This window comes from Monomorium pharaonis, chromosome 5, assembly GCF_013373865.1.
Source record: "Monomorium pharaonis isolate MP-MQ-018 chromosome 5, ASM1337386v2, whole genome shotgun sequence".
NCBI lineage: Eukaryota > Metazoa > Arthropoda > Insecta > Hymenoptera > Formicidae > Monomorium > Monomorium pharaonis.
In genome coordinates this window covers 24988885-25003808 of record NC_050471.1, presented here as the reverse complement: position 1 = coordinate 25003808, position 14924 = coordinate 24988885, and the positions used below count along the sequence as shown (strand labels likewise).

At 43.3% G+C, this 14924-nt stretch overlaps 1 protein-coding gene across 2 annotated transcripts in view; it reads right to left on the bottom strand.

Moving 5' to 3' along the window:
- Window positions 1-3580: 3580 nt before the first annotated feature.
- The window catches only part of LOC105839862 (protein apterous), a 46207-nt gene continuing 34863 nt past the window's right edge, over window positions 3581-14924 (bottom strand). For both annotated transcript variants that reach the window (XM_012686502.3, XM_012686581.3), the window contains exons 4-6: window positions 10750-11288; window positions 7937-8154; window positions 3581-4645 (exon numbers count right to left, since the gene is read on the bottom strand). In XM_012686502.3, coding sequence (XP_012541956.1) covers window positions 4430-4645; window positions 7937-8154; window positions 10750-11288 — 973 coding nt within the window. In that variant the 3' untranslated portion in view covers window positions 3581-4429. The remainder of the gene's footprint in view (window positions 4646-7936; window positions 8155-10749; window positions 11289-14924) is intronic.

Sequence of the window (14924 nt, the reverse complement as noted above, 5' to 3'; positions counted from 1 at the left end):
CATTTCTCTCTTTCTCTCTCTCTCTCCCTCTCTCCCTCTTTCTCTGTTGATGACGCCATAGTGCCGTTCCTTTTATCTGCCGTTTCGTCCTTTTTTGGCATAGAAATTCAACGAATAATCGCGCGCTGAAATCGCATCGGCGCGCTCGCTATGCGTCCTGAATGCGGCACGATGCATATTGCATGGCTGCAGGAAAGCGGTTCGCCGCCGCCGCCGCCACCACCATCGCCGCCGTCGCCGTTGCAATCCTGTGTGAACGCGGAGTTCTCTTAGAAATCAGAACGCGGGGCGACGTACGTGAAACAACATTTATATAGACCTTTTTTTTACGGTTCTCGACGAGTGGACAGGAAATCGTGGTCCGAACAAGTAAAATCTCAGCGTGAGGCAAATAAATAAATCACGCGCCTGATCGAGACCTCTTGTTTTCTCTCTCGATTACCAGGTTTAGTGTATCATAAATTACAGCCATTATGTCGTAATGATCGATATTAAATTTATTCCATCTTATATTATTCCTGTCATTTGTCGCTTAGAAAAATCGTCGAGAAAGTTTATGCCTGCTTATTATACCTGCACATTGTTGTCGTACATATAAAACCGATTCTTGTTAAAATACCTTCGTACCCTTTTATACACAGGAGTGTATCAATTTAACGTAATGTATAATTATGTTATTTAAATATTTCGCGTTGAATTGATACTCAATATTTCCTCGTTTAAAATAACGCAATTTTTACGAGTAAGTGAACGAATAACATAAAATTGTTGTTTTGAAATAAATAAATAAAATATAAGTCTTAATTTAATGTTACAAACGTCAACTTTGTTGAAAAAATATGTTTGTAAAAACTGTTGCGTTACGTTTTTACATAACATTTATTACTGTCTAACATATTCGTCTTATGTTTTTACTTGTCGGTCTATATTCTTTTATTATAACTAGTCATTTTATTTCATATTAAATTAATATAATTAATAATCTATATATAATCAAATTGAAAAAAATATTTCATCGTACACCAAAACTGTCCCGAATTTATGTTCTTGCCCCTTTCGTGCTGTCAACTCGTGTTTCTCGTGTCACGATTTTTTTGGAAAAAAAAAGGTAGAGATATAAATCGATAACGACATAATATACCGGAAAATAGGATGTTTATGATGTCCCATAATCCCATCGTTGCGAGTCTCCTCTCCGGTAGAGGCAAAAAAAAAAGTTGTATCGCGCGGCCGTGCACAGAATTCCGTCTCTGTGCTTCGTCGCGCGTAATTTACGCGTAGTTGGTATCCCCAGTCTTGCGTAATTCGCGGTCCGCCATGCGGGACATAATTTCAGCTTTAATAGCCGCGAGACGCATCGCATTTTCATAGCTCCGCATAATCGGGCCGTTAAATTGTCGACGCCACGGCGCGTATACGCCAGAAGAAATCCGACGAATGCCGCGAGCCGCCGCCGCCGGATGGACAAAGCCCGTAAATAAGACGGCAAATATGAATAACGAGCGAGGAAAAGGAGCTCTCGCGTCCGTGAAGCTGCTGGGATTCGACTCTGGGTTTCGTATTAATAAATATACGCCTTCCCCGACACTCTCCGGGAAATTCCGTGAGCGGACGCGATAGATTTACATTCTAGAATTGTGCAGCTTCCCTCAAGCTCGCGACAGGTTCTTCCATTCGACCGTTTTGAAAAGTGCGACATTATGTTCCAATTGGCTCTTTACTTATATTCCTATCTTTCCTTTTCTCCTTTGCGCGTGCGTACAAGCGCGTGGAATACTCTGCTATTATTTTGCCGGTCAGTGAATCCAGCCTACCAACTGGTTGACCAACACCGGTAAGACAGGACGGACAATGCGCGCGCCGGTTTTTGCCGGGTGAAATTCTGGTTCACCATCGTGACTTGCACGCCATCGTGCGACTTTCCATTGCGTCCCCTTCGTGGAAAGTCTCGGATTCTATCGTCGAGAGCTGATTTCTGTGAACTGCGCGAATAGAGGAAATAATATGCAATTTTAGCAGATCCAGTTTAACAACCGTAGAAAAAAAAAACGGACACCGGACGACACGCGGATCTTTCTTTGTGCGAAAAAAATCGCACGTGGAACGCTTGTGCTCTTCCAATAAGATCTCGCAAGAAAAAAAACTGTCATTAATTATTCAGTCTCTCTCACTGATTACTTTTTAACCTAAATCGATATATAAACATACTCTAGCAGCATTAATCGAAAGTGAAACCTCGCGAGCTTGTAGGAAACTTGGGACAGGGAGGAGGGGATGGTGAGAGAATCGTGGGGGAAAAACATACACATACAGACACGCGTCGTATATTGTCAAAATATATTCAATGAAAAAATGATCTTGCAAAAGTTGGACAATTCTTCCGCATCGTTACAAGGAGGACTAATAGTAGGAGCAATAATAACAGTAGTGTCCTGCGTGTATCCTCATTTACTATTACTTTCGCCTCTCGCCTAGAGAAGCACGACCGCTACCGAATGCAATTAATAGGGGCCCTACAACCTATAACGGTGCCTTAAGAGAAACGCACGAGGAACGTCCTTTATTTACAGCAATAACCAGGTTGCGAACCGTGGGCTGTTTTCTTCCTTATTGGATCCGTCGCGATCTGATCTTGAGCAATAATGTACAATTACGCGCGTTCGCTGCTCACTTTTTTCATTATTTATAAATAATTAATATTATCCTCTCGTCAAAATCCAGCGTTTCGCTCGGCCGTTCGACGGAGCGTCGATTGATTGATTATGAAGGTGTTCGTTTGTTTTGTGGAAACAAATGTCTGCTTTTGGAGAAACGTGACGCGAAGCAAAATATAAATACGTAAGATAAATCTCGATTATTTGTCGACTGACCAGCAGTAGCAATTTCGTTGATGGATTTGAAACACGTTTCTCGAACATACGTATGAAAAGATATATATACAAAGAAAGTAAAAGATAGATAATGTCAAACACTACATGCACATAATTAATTAATTATTTTATATCTTTTAATCATTGATCATCTAGTTAAAGAAGTAGCTTCATTTTATCTAAATTATTAAAATGTATATCATCTTCATACATCTTACGTAAAAAACGTGTTATCCTTTTCAAGTTATCTTAGATAATGGGAAAAAGATAACAGTTCTTTTACCTATGGTGTTCTTTTACCTACACAGAAAAAAAATGTTATTTTGACAATACCTTTAGTTTTAAAATAAAAATCTTGAAATAAGATTATGTTGCGTTAAATAAAAAAAATTTACTTGAATAAAGATTTAGTTTAAGATTTTATATAGTTTAATTAAGAAAATAATGAATAATTTTCTTGAATGGAAAGAAAAAGTGTTGGATAGAAAATATTGTGTGTTCAAATCAAAGATTATAATTTTCTTAGAATAAAATTATCAAAATAATTATATTATATTCTTGAAATAACAATTATGATATTGAAATAAGACTATAATATTATTGAAATTCAAGATTTTCTTCTAAGAAGATTATATACTGTTGCGTATATATGAAACAATGAACGCGTTCATAAGAGTATATAAGAGTTAATTTGACACTTGCTTTTTTTCTGTGTAAAGATAATTTATTTCAATAATCTAAGTAAAGATGTAGATAAAGTTACTTCTTTATCTAGATAATGGCAAACAGTATATATATAAATTAATTCATTGATCAATACAGTCAATGCTCTCCAAACGTGAATGCAGGATCGTCGAGGGATGATCCTTTTGCTCAGGAAACGACGACACTTTGACGAGGACTCGCGAAACGCCGAACTTTCACACAGCACTGGTAATGTTCGCGATTCTTAATTAGACTTAGGCGAATAAATAGATCTCGTTCACTATAATTACATTGCCCAACACGAACGACATTAGTGTTCCGCTGGCGCGGTGCGATGCAGCCGGAGTGCCGCAATTCGAGCTAATAAACAATAAATACAACGATACTATCGATTAAACCGATCCACGCCGTCGGCGGGTCATCGAATTTTACATCGTCTCGATTCGAGGCAAGCTCCTCGAGAAGTGCCGATTTTCGGCTTGCGGGAGACGAGAAACGAACTCTTCGTCCGTTTCGTCTGTCGTTGACAAGAAACCGCACAACTCGACCGAGGGGGGAAAGTCGGTCTCGAAAATGCATTCCTCTCGAGTCTTCCTCGATTGATCCTCGTTAATCCGTAAACCCGAAAGGTTTCCGTTCGCGGAAACGCTCTCTTCCTCTCTTCTTTTTACACGCTCGCCGATTATATTCGTTCAACTTATCGTTTCTTCACGCACTCGCGAGGGGTGGGAGGGGGGCGATTTCACTCACGTGAGAAACCGTCCGGAAGGGCGTACGTCCAAATACGTCCGGTATCCCGTCGCAGGACAGGAAGGACGCTAGCCGGAGAGCACGGATTGGGATCCCGTCAAGGATCACGCGCAGTCCAGGGACGCCAGGGACGCGGGACTGTGAGGACCGCCGAGCATGAAGGGCGGACTCATCGGCGGCCCGCCGCTTCCGGTGCTGTTTCCGTAGAGCTCAAGGTCGCCGAGATTACCGCCGTCCACCCCGCCGTCGCACTTGTCGGACTTGCCCTCCTGCTTCAGCACCATGCGCCGCCATTTTGCCCGCGCGTTCTGGAACCAGACCTGAGAACAAAACCAGCAGAGGATTCGCTCGTTACCTACGATGGCTTGAGTCGTCGCTCTAAGGTTTGCACAAGCTCGAGGGATCAACTTACGGAGCGCGATCGATCTGAACAATTAATTACAAGCTTGACATAAACGATTTTTTTTAAGAATGGTAAATAGAGACACTTGATAGTATAGAAGGTTTCAGTTAGGTTGCACAAATAACGTTTTAAATGTCTGAATTGTATATCATCACATAGTGTCTCAAAGATCTTTAAACATTGCAAAGTGTTATTGCAACAATCTTGTTCTTTGAAACCTTAATTTAAAATTTATTTCTAATGTAACATTTTATTAGCTGTTAAAATATGGCTGCTACAGAAAAAAAAAATTTACTGTTAGAACCAAATAACTTTCATCTAAATCCACAATACTATTTTTTATATAAAACCTGATAAAGTTTGTAGCAAGACTATGAATCTTACCTTAAAGTTTATATATGTGTTGTTTCTAGTGTTTTGAATCTTTCCTAAGGAAAACATCAAGTTCCTAAATTAAACTATAATTTTGAGCTTTAGAAGTAAACGAAACTACCCTGTCAAAAATACGTTTTATTTATTTTCACGTTGGAGTCCAATTTTAAGGACTCAATTTCTAAAAAATTTCGCGAAAAATTGGAATTTTATTGTGTCAAGAAAGATTTTCGCTGTTTCAGAAACGGAACCAAAGTGAACCTTGTACCATTGTTGCAACCTTGCAGAGCAACCTTAGAGACATGCAATGTAACTGTGACAATTTCAATGTTTCAATATCCCTATAGTAGAAACCTTTCTATGCATCAGGGGATGTCACGTTTGTACAATGTTCACGCCATGCTGGAAAAAATGTGCGAATGTCTTATGAAAACGTGCAGCGTTAGATAAGAATTCCTCCTCCTATTCACGTGCGCGTCTTCGCAAAGCCTCTCCTGTGTTCACGATAGATGAAAGACGATGCGATCCGACTTACGTCGCCATTTTCAAGACAGTCTCCTCCCCCGCGGACTTCCGACGAAGAACTCGCAAACCGACTACTCGTGCGTGTCCCCCCTCGAGTGAGCACGCGCGCGCGCGTATGCCAATGTATCTGTCTGCCTGTCTATGTTCTGTGTGTGTGTGTGTGTGTGTGTGTGCGCGTGTGTGTGTGCGTGTGTATGTGTGTGTGTGTGTGCGCGCGCGCGCGTGCGCGCGCGGCGAGCAAGTATTCGTGCGTTTCGCGATCAATATCAAGCAAGATGGCGACCAAGAACCCTACGAATACAATAGCGGCTACCTCCAACCCTCTCCTTTAGCTCGGCGAATGGGCGCAGAAGCGAGACGATGTAGCAACGTGGAATGACTGTTAGGCGAAATATCGAAGGAAACATGGCGATGATGATTTTTAAACGACATTATTTCTTCCACATTTTTAAAAATTGCGTTTTATTTTATTTTAGAAATATAATAGCTTCGATACAAGTATATATTAAAAATTATCACAGTTAGGTTCAAACATTTCTGGATTAAGAAGACAAAATATTCAATTCTATTTTTTAATATAATCATTGCTTATTTAAAAACATTTGTTTAGCATAAATTAATTTTTTTGTATCGCTAGAAACATTATATATTTTTATTCTTAAAATAGTTTGGTACTGAAGAAATCAGAATTCTTCATTACTGATAAATTTTTTCAATTTAAATCAAGCTTTAATTATAGAAAAATAATAACTTGTAATTTTTAGATTGAAGTCAATTTACGTGAAGAAACAATTTACTAACAATGAAAAAGTAATCTCTACAATGTAAACCATTTTAAGAACAAAAATTCAAAATACATTTTTAGTGGCTGGAAAAATTAAGTCATTGTTTAAAAAAATATAAATATTAAAACAAAGTAAATTATATTAAAAAGAAAAAATGTTTGTGTTTATCGTTCAATCAAAAATTTTTGGACATTACTACGTATACTATGTAATTGAAGTTTGAACTGTTAAAACTGTTTTTCCTATACGGACAATGCATAATTCGATGTATTAAATTTTTCTCTTTTTCAGCTTCGTCCAGTTGTTCGAATTTGTAATCTCTGAAACCTTGCGAGTTTAAAGTTTTAAAACTTCGAAGTCTCCATTACGTAACTTTAGAATCCCTATATCTTTGCAGCATGATTGCCTTCCATCTTTACAACCAAAATTTTCTAACAAGCTTTGAAATTAAGTTTCGTGTTCCGTAAAAAGCCAAACCCGAATGGGAAGAGAGCCTCGTCTGACCTAAGTTCCTCGTTTCCACGCGCCACCGCGTCTCGCCGCGCCTCATTTGCCTTTAAATCGTCAGTATTTCCCGCGTCCGATCGTTCTCTCCCTTTTCATCCGCGCGTCTATGACACGCTTCACAAAGGAACGCGCGCGAAACTTTCGTAACAACCTAATAATTTAACGGTAGTGGGTTAACGAGAGCGAGCCGGCGCGTCGGGCCCGCGTACCCGACGTTACGACGGGGCTTAAGCCCGTCCGCCGCGTTTTGACTGTCTCCGGATTGACGCCGGCACGTAATTACGAAGAAAGGCCGCAGCCTCCCGTCGACGGAAATATCGCTCCGTTCCGCGCGGTTCTTTTAACTTCGCAGCCACGCCGGCCGTGCGCGCCGCACTAATTGGGAGAAGCGCGCGTGTCTACGAGCGCTGCGCGGCTCGCGTACGTGAATATTTTTATAGGGCGCACCCTCCCGAAATGCGAGAGAGAGAGACAGAGGAGCCGAGCGAGAACCACCGGCTATCCATCTTTGGATTTTCCTTTTGCGCCGGTGAGTTCGCTATTCTTTTTTTTTGTGGTAAATTTATATGTATGTATAAAGTCGAATAAGTTAAATCTAACTCAAAGTGAATTTTATCCAATTTTACAAAATCCCAACGTCGCGTCGAATATGCAATTCAAGATGAATTTACAAACGCATTCAGAGTTTGGAAAATCCAATATCTTTTGATAAATTCACGTTCAACTCAACGATTCAAATGTTTAAAATTCCAGAAATTCCAAGGATTTCTTTCAAAATTTAAGTACACGTGTAATTATTAAGTGATTATACAAGCAATCCAAAGGATACAATAATAAGGTTAAAAGTGATCAAAGGCACAATTGCGATTATATTAGCGCGTAACCATTTTCGGAGACTAAACTCGACGCGGTTAATGAATTAAAGCTAACGAAATCGAAACGAGGAAATTCCAGTTTCAACACACCGCGGTCAACTCGTATTAGGAGAAAAATCGCGGAATCGCGCGGTCTCTGTTTACCTGCAACACCCTTTTTGGCAAGCCAGTCTTCTGAGAAAGCTGCTTCAGGTCCTTCGCGTCGGGATTGTGATTGATCGCGAAGTAGCTCTTCATCGTCCTTAACTGGTGATGCTTAAAGCTCGTTCTCATCCGTTTCGTCCTGCTGTTGGAGCCGGGGATACCGGGGGTCCCGGGTCCCCCTCTGCCGAAGGGCATGTCTATGTAGTCCGCGTTTAAGTCTGTAACACAAATCCAGAAACGGCACCGTCATCGAGATCGGTCGGACTTCGGCTCGAAAGCTATTCTAGGATTTATCATTCAACACGTGCGCTGTCTGCCCAGCGAATTTCAACTGTGGCTGCTACTTTTGACAACTTTGAATATTCGAAGTTGTAAAAAATAATAGTTTCAAAGGCCCTATATAGTTCTCTATCTTACTATGCGCACTACAGAAGAATTTTTGCCTTTCATAAGATGTGTAAAAACATATATGCTGACATATTGTAAAATAATATGATTAAATAAAATTGTAGCTTCATAGATAATGTGTCAAATTGCGTACTTTTTACTTTTAAATTGTTAATTTATGTAAGTCAAAGATGTATATTAATTAAATTGCAATTATTTGTCAGAAGCGTTTTAAGAAATATTGATAACGTCGATCACCAGATCGCTGCACGGAAAAAAAGTGGATTATGTGTAAAAAAAAATGACGGATAGATATTTCTTTTCCTTACAGTTTTGAACATTCCGATGGTTTTATCTCTAATAATAAACTGTGATCATATCTTTGTTCAGTCTAAATGATCATAAATATATGTTTATTACTTTTTGATAAAATTCAATCGTTTTTTTTTTCGAATCATTTTCCTCAGTGTAATTATTTAAAATTCATTTCGAGAAGATTCCGCTAACTTTCAAGAAGACTCGAACTAGCCAGATATGAAAACACTCGTGTTTTATCCCGGCGAATCAATTTGCTCGAGCTCACTCCGTGCAACGTCGACAATATCATTCTTGCAGGCAGAGAAGCGCGATAAATCGGTATGCCTGTAAACTATTTGCTGCATAGAGCTGTAATTGGCCGTGTACCTACTGGCCTTTCGCTATCGCCTTCCCTCTTCTGCGCTAATCCGCCTCTTTGCACTCGAGGAGCTAATGAGCTGTGATACGCATCAAACAGCGTTAGAACCCGCTTCCGTCGCGCCGGTTCAACGCGTGATCGAAACCAAAGTCGATAACTCCATCCGACCCGAATGAGGATTTGCAGATTAAATCGGGACAAGACGACGGACTACAAATAATTGTCAGATTTGTGGAATAAACTGTTTTCTTCAGATACAATTTTTGGATGTTTCATAAATTATTTCTTTAATTTTTTTCCTCTCTCCTTCTCGTTTTTTTTCTACTGTAAGAACAAATTGCGCTTTCAGTGTTGCAATCTGGTGACACGAAATTGCTTGCTGTTCGGTCGACCGTGGCTTCGCTTATTAAACAATTAATACTAGCAATCTGTACGAGCGATTTGTTCGCGCGCGGGACCGCACGCTGCGAACTACAACCATAACTCAGATGTTACCAAACGCGCACGGACGTTTATCTCGGCCTCTCGTAAACGTGGATCGTTCCTTAACAACGGCCGTAAAAAATTGCCGGCATGATCCACGATAGATCAGGGGACACACCAGCTTGTGGTACCGAACGATCACCTGCGCGCCGCGCGCGCTCCGATCCTTTTTCACGGACGGACGACACGGCCGACATCGGCCGACCTCCTCCAGCGAGAGAGAAAGAGCGAACAAGAAAAGAGAACAAAGGAGGAGGAGGTGGCGAGTATAGAAGTTTAAGATAGTGTTCCGCAGTGGTCCTTCGACCAAAGTCGGCCGAGTACCGTCGCGCCGGCTTGTTCCTACGAAATCGGTCCCGACAATCGGAAATTGAGTTCTCACGGGCTGAACCGACGTGCCACGCCGCCCACGCGAGTGCGTATACGCGCTTCGTCCGGAGGGAACTCCATTCGGGAATTTATACCGCGCCGGACAAATTTTATCAGGCTTCGGTGGCAAGCGTCGCACGCCCACGCACGCTCGTAAATCACGGTTAGGTCGGTCATGCGTTCCCGCAGTAAATCGATCTGTCGTACTATCATCTCGGACTCTCGCGCGACTTGCTGCTCCTTTGAACCGCTGTGGGACCGCGAGATTTTCGGAATTTTTAGGCCTTGAGCAATAGAAACTTTGAAATTGTGCTACTTAGATATATTCGGAAACTATCAAATTTTAAAACTTTCCCTAATAGCACAAAATATTGGCGCAATGTTGGAAAGTAATGTAAAAGCAATATTTCCAATATTGTAAAATAGACGCTTCACCTTATTTATCTAGGCCAATTTGTCTAAGCAGTAATATTGGTTCAACATTAGGCCAATGTGAAATCAATTAATTTTTCATGTTGGACATTAGTTGCATTTTGATTTGGAACCAATACTTTATGACCAATATTGACGTTACATTGAAAAAACATTGGTAAACGCATTCCCAATATAACCAATGTTTAACCAATATTAAACCAATGTACTAATCCTAGTAGCTACCTAGTCCTACCAATGTATTGGTAGGACTAGGTAGCTACTAGGATTAGTATACAGAACGTTGATTCTTCTTGCACTTCTAGATTGTCACGCGTTCCGTTACGACTGATGATTGATGTGCCAAGTACACGAGATGCAAGAATGAGTTCCTTTTCCAAAGTAATGAGTGGAAGATGTAGGTAAGTAAGTACGACCATCTCTAAATAGCGCACTTATTTACTCAGTTTGAGGGATTCACACTCACCAAGACTCGCGGTCATAGTCTCAAGATCCTTGGGCTTCCTCTTCCTAGGCCTGCCCTTCTGCCTGGGCGGCGGGACCACGGCGGCGGCGCCATTGAAGTAGGGCACCTTCGGGGGCGATGAGGCGTCGGGTATGGAGGGCGTGGATGGTTGCAACGGCACCGGGCTGACATGACTGTGCGGGTGCTGGGGATGCATCGAGTGATGAGGGTGCGGTGGCGCGTGTTGATGGTGATGATGATGATGATGATGGAGGTACTCGGGCGAGGGGAAGGGTTGGCCGGGGTAGTGCGGTCCGGGCGGGTAAACCGGGACTGGCGGGCTCTGCGCCGGGTGCAGCTCGGCGCCCATCTCGTAGTGCAGCCGACAGAGCACGGCGCCGTCTCGCATGCCGAAGTGATCGCCCTTCGTCAAGAGCACCGCGCACGCCGCGCACGAGAAGCAACGCACGTGGAAGACGAGCTCGCGCGCGCGCATCACCAGTTCCGACGCCAGGATCGCCGCTTGGCAGCGCGCGCACCGCTTCATGCTGCCGAACATCCTGCGAACATTGAACAAAAGGTAATCAATATTACGTTGTAACGCATACCGAGTATCCGCTGATGCGAATTGCATCAAGTGAAGGTCACCAAAATAATTATATACATAAGACGCTTAAGCTGGTTGCTGGAATGTCAAAACTTCGCTCGGCATAATCCATCATGTTCGAGCGTCCTACACCTACTATCATTTATTTTGATGAGCCAATAAAAATTATTTTCAAAATGTTACCTAAGTTTAAGTTTTAGACACTACAACAAAATCGTTCTTTTCGTCTACGTATTAGTTTAATTTTCACAGTTTAACGATGGACAGGATTAAAAACTTGCGGTGACACAATTAACTACGAAGTATGCGATCGAATATCGAAATGTACAACGCGTACACGATTATTAAAGCTGCACGCGGTACCGCTGTTCTCCCATAAATCTCTCGCGTTCGATTAATCGAAGGAGAAGAAGATAAATAATCTTCACCTTAAGAAAATGAGTCTCATCGCGAGTAGTAGCGCGTTATCCGGCATAAACACATTCCGCACGTCTGATCACTATCGCGTTCGCGATATCCCCTTCGGTATCGACCAATGTCCTCAATAGAGTTCCGCTAAAAAGAGACCGCGTCGAGCGTCGCAGGGAGCGAGAAGAAGAAAGCGAGAAAAAGAGCTGGCAAAGGAAAGGAAAAAAAAAGGGAAGAAAGAAAAACGCGAGAGGACGTATAGGTCGGGCGATATCGCGAAGGCCGGCGAAGATACGTCCGGTGGCCCTGCGCGAAGGGGGAGCAGAAAGGCGAAAAGGAGTGAGGAAGGGGAGGAGAAGGAATATACCGATGCACCGGGCGCCGTGACATCGCTACTGCATTAGCGGCACCCTGCAGTCTCCATTACCGGAGCCGGTCGACTATCTGGCCGACAACCACGCCGCGGCTACCTACCTAACCACTTATCTCGCACCGCGCCTTCCAAATATATTACCACCCCCTCGCCCCGCGCGCTCCCCTACTAAAGAACCTAGATAAAGACGTGGCTCGATCTTATAACGCCGATCCTGGAGCCGGTCCCTCCCCCCCCCCCCCCCGGGTATACGCGTATACGCCAGTGCGCGGGCCCTTTACGGCGCCCCGGTGCCGGAGTATCGGATCGGAAATGGACGATTTCGGTGACAGTCAGAACGAACGGCGCGATACGCGCGGAGAGAAAGGACACGGTAGAAAAGCTCTCGCGCGGTCCTCAACCTCTGCTGTAAGGCCTCGTGGGCAGTTATACTTGGTCCCGCTGTGCTAGAGATTTCCTTTTTTTCCCTACATATTTCAGTATTTTATTGCTCCTGTTTTTTTTTTTACGCGCTTGGGTCAGATCGTCGACGTTCAGAATAGACCGCTGATGGCAGCGAAAAAGGAAGGGAAAAGTAAAGTCGAGAGACGCTCCGTTTCTTTTCGAGACTACAACAACCAATCAGATGTTTCATCTTTTTACTAGAAAGAGATCAGATGTGATTTCAGCTTATTTTCGTTCTACGTGCCTGATTTCCCTTTCTGCTGCCATTCTGAGTTAATTTCGGATATGTCACCATATCTTGATTCACGTACTTGCATCTTCGAATTGACAAGTTCTAGAATTTCAAAGCTTCGACGTTTTCAACGCTAAGATTTCACTCCAGATTCGTCGAGGGTCGTCGAGCGATTGAACAATACTCTCGCGATGTTGCAAGTGAAATTTCCATAGACTAGAGATATCGACGAGAATGAGATTGATGAGAACAAAGGGAGGATGTGAATACATGAAATACCATTTGCGATAGAATCTATGTGATTGGAAAATGGAGAGACGCGGAATAAACATGCGTAAAAGAAACGGCTGCCGGAATAATCTGCATAAATGAGAAGTTACGTAAACATCATATCAAACATCATATCGTTGAAATATCATACGAATAAGACAAAAATAATCATTCTGCTAAAACCTAGATTCTAGATTTCGTAACGTTAATCAGAACGAAAATAAATCGCGAGGGGGAAAAAAAATATGTACATAACAAAATGCGAATATATACAATTTAGACTTCACAAAATTGAGTAGGCTAAAATGGCGAAATATTTATACAAAGGGAAGATATACTTTCTGGTGACAATCTGAAAACGGAAGAGAATCGTAAATTTGGGGGACTGTTTGCGAGACCGAAACTTAATCTGTGGGGACTAACCGTGCTAAGTCTTTTGCTCCTTCGAGGGTCTCTTGACTCGAGACACATTGTTATCGTTTCTGATCCTATTGCTGTACCCTACTCTCAATGGGGCGATGACTATACGGGTGAGGCTGGTTTGTCTCCAACGGCGTGTAAGACCGCATATTTTCACCTAATCGGATCTGTCGCGCCCTGTTCGCTAATCGAGCGAGATACCGCCGGTTGAAGAAAATTGAAAGTGAAGAATACGTGATAGCGGTAAATGGAAAACAACTCTCCGGAGAGCTATGAAAAAAAAAATCTTTCAAATAAACGACATGGAATATTTATTTCCCAAAACCAAGATTTATTTTGATTTTAATAAAACACGTATCACACGTGTACGAAAATGTTTTTCTACAAAAATAAGCAGTGTAAACGGTAGCCTTTTAACCTCAAGGGAAATTGAGGGAAGAAGAAAAATCACGTAACGACAAATAATTTATTGACAAAGTTAACAAGTGTACCGAGAGTAGCGCGATCTTATCTCACGGGAATTTGAATCGGACGCATCAGTAAGACTCTCGGTCGCTAATCTATCGTCAACAGGTGAGATCGGCGGATTTTCCGGAGGCGAAGTGGATTCACATTCCCGGGGCTACTGCATGCGGCAACATGAGACGCGCGCAGCGTGAAACAGCACGAGATATATATTCGCAATATAACGCGCGGGGCGCGGGCCGAAGCCCTCGGCAATTCAGCCGGTGTTACCCTCAAAATCCCATATAAAACATCCTTCCCCTCTTATTTATATTTCTCTCGGTGAAACACCACACCCCGTACTTCTGCGTACGAGCTACCCGGGTCCGACCCAGGTAAAACGTTTTGCCGCGACGATCGGGGAGGGAAAACGGGGCCGACCGAAATCCGCAGACTTTGGGGCCCCCCCGTCGTACGCGACCTGGAGGCGGTTTTTCAAGACCTTTCGTCACCTCTAAGGCCCCGTCGAGCCTGAATGAATGAAACCGGGGCCCCGGGAACGACCTCATTCGGGGTCTTCATCCTCGGTCCGGGGACAAGACGATGGGGAGTGGGAGGGGAAGGGAGGGAGGAAGGGGGGAGGGAGGAAGGAACGCCCGCAGAGTTTTACAAGATGCGCCATATGCGATACATTATTATACAATGCGGGAGAGAGGCGCGCTCTATGAGCGCGCCGCGGTCTCCCTCCTCACCGAGGGGGAGAAAAGGGCGGCGGAAATCCTTTATAAAGCTCGCGCTGGCGCGGCGGACCGCTCGCCGCGCGTTCGCACACTCGGACCACGTGGACTCGCATCGCCTCTTTCTTCTCTTCGTCCTTTCCGGCCCCGAAGATGAGAGAGAAGGGCAGAGGCTCCTTTCTGCCTCGCTCTTCCCGGGCAGGGGAAAAGAGGGCGAGATGCGGAACGCGCTTACGACGAGCGGGATTCTCTTCTCCCGTG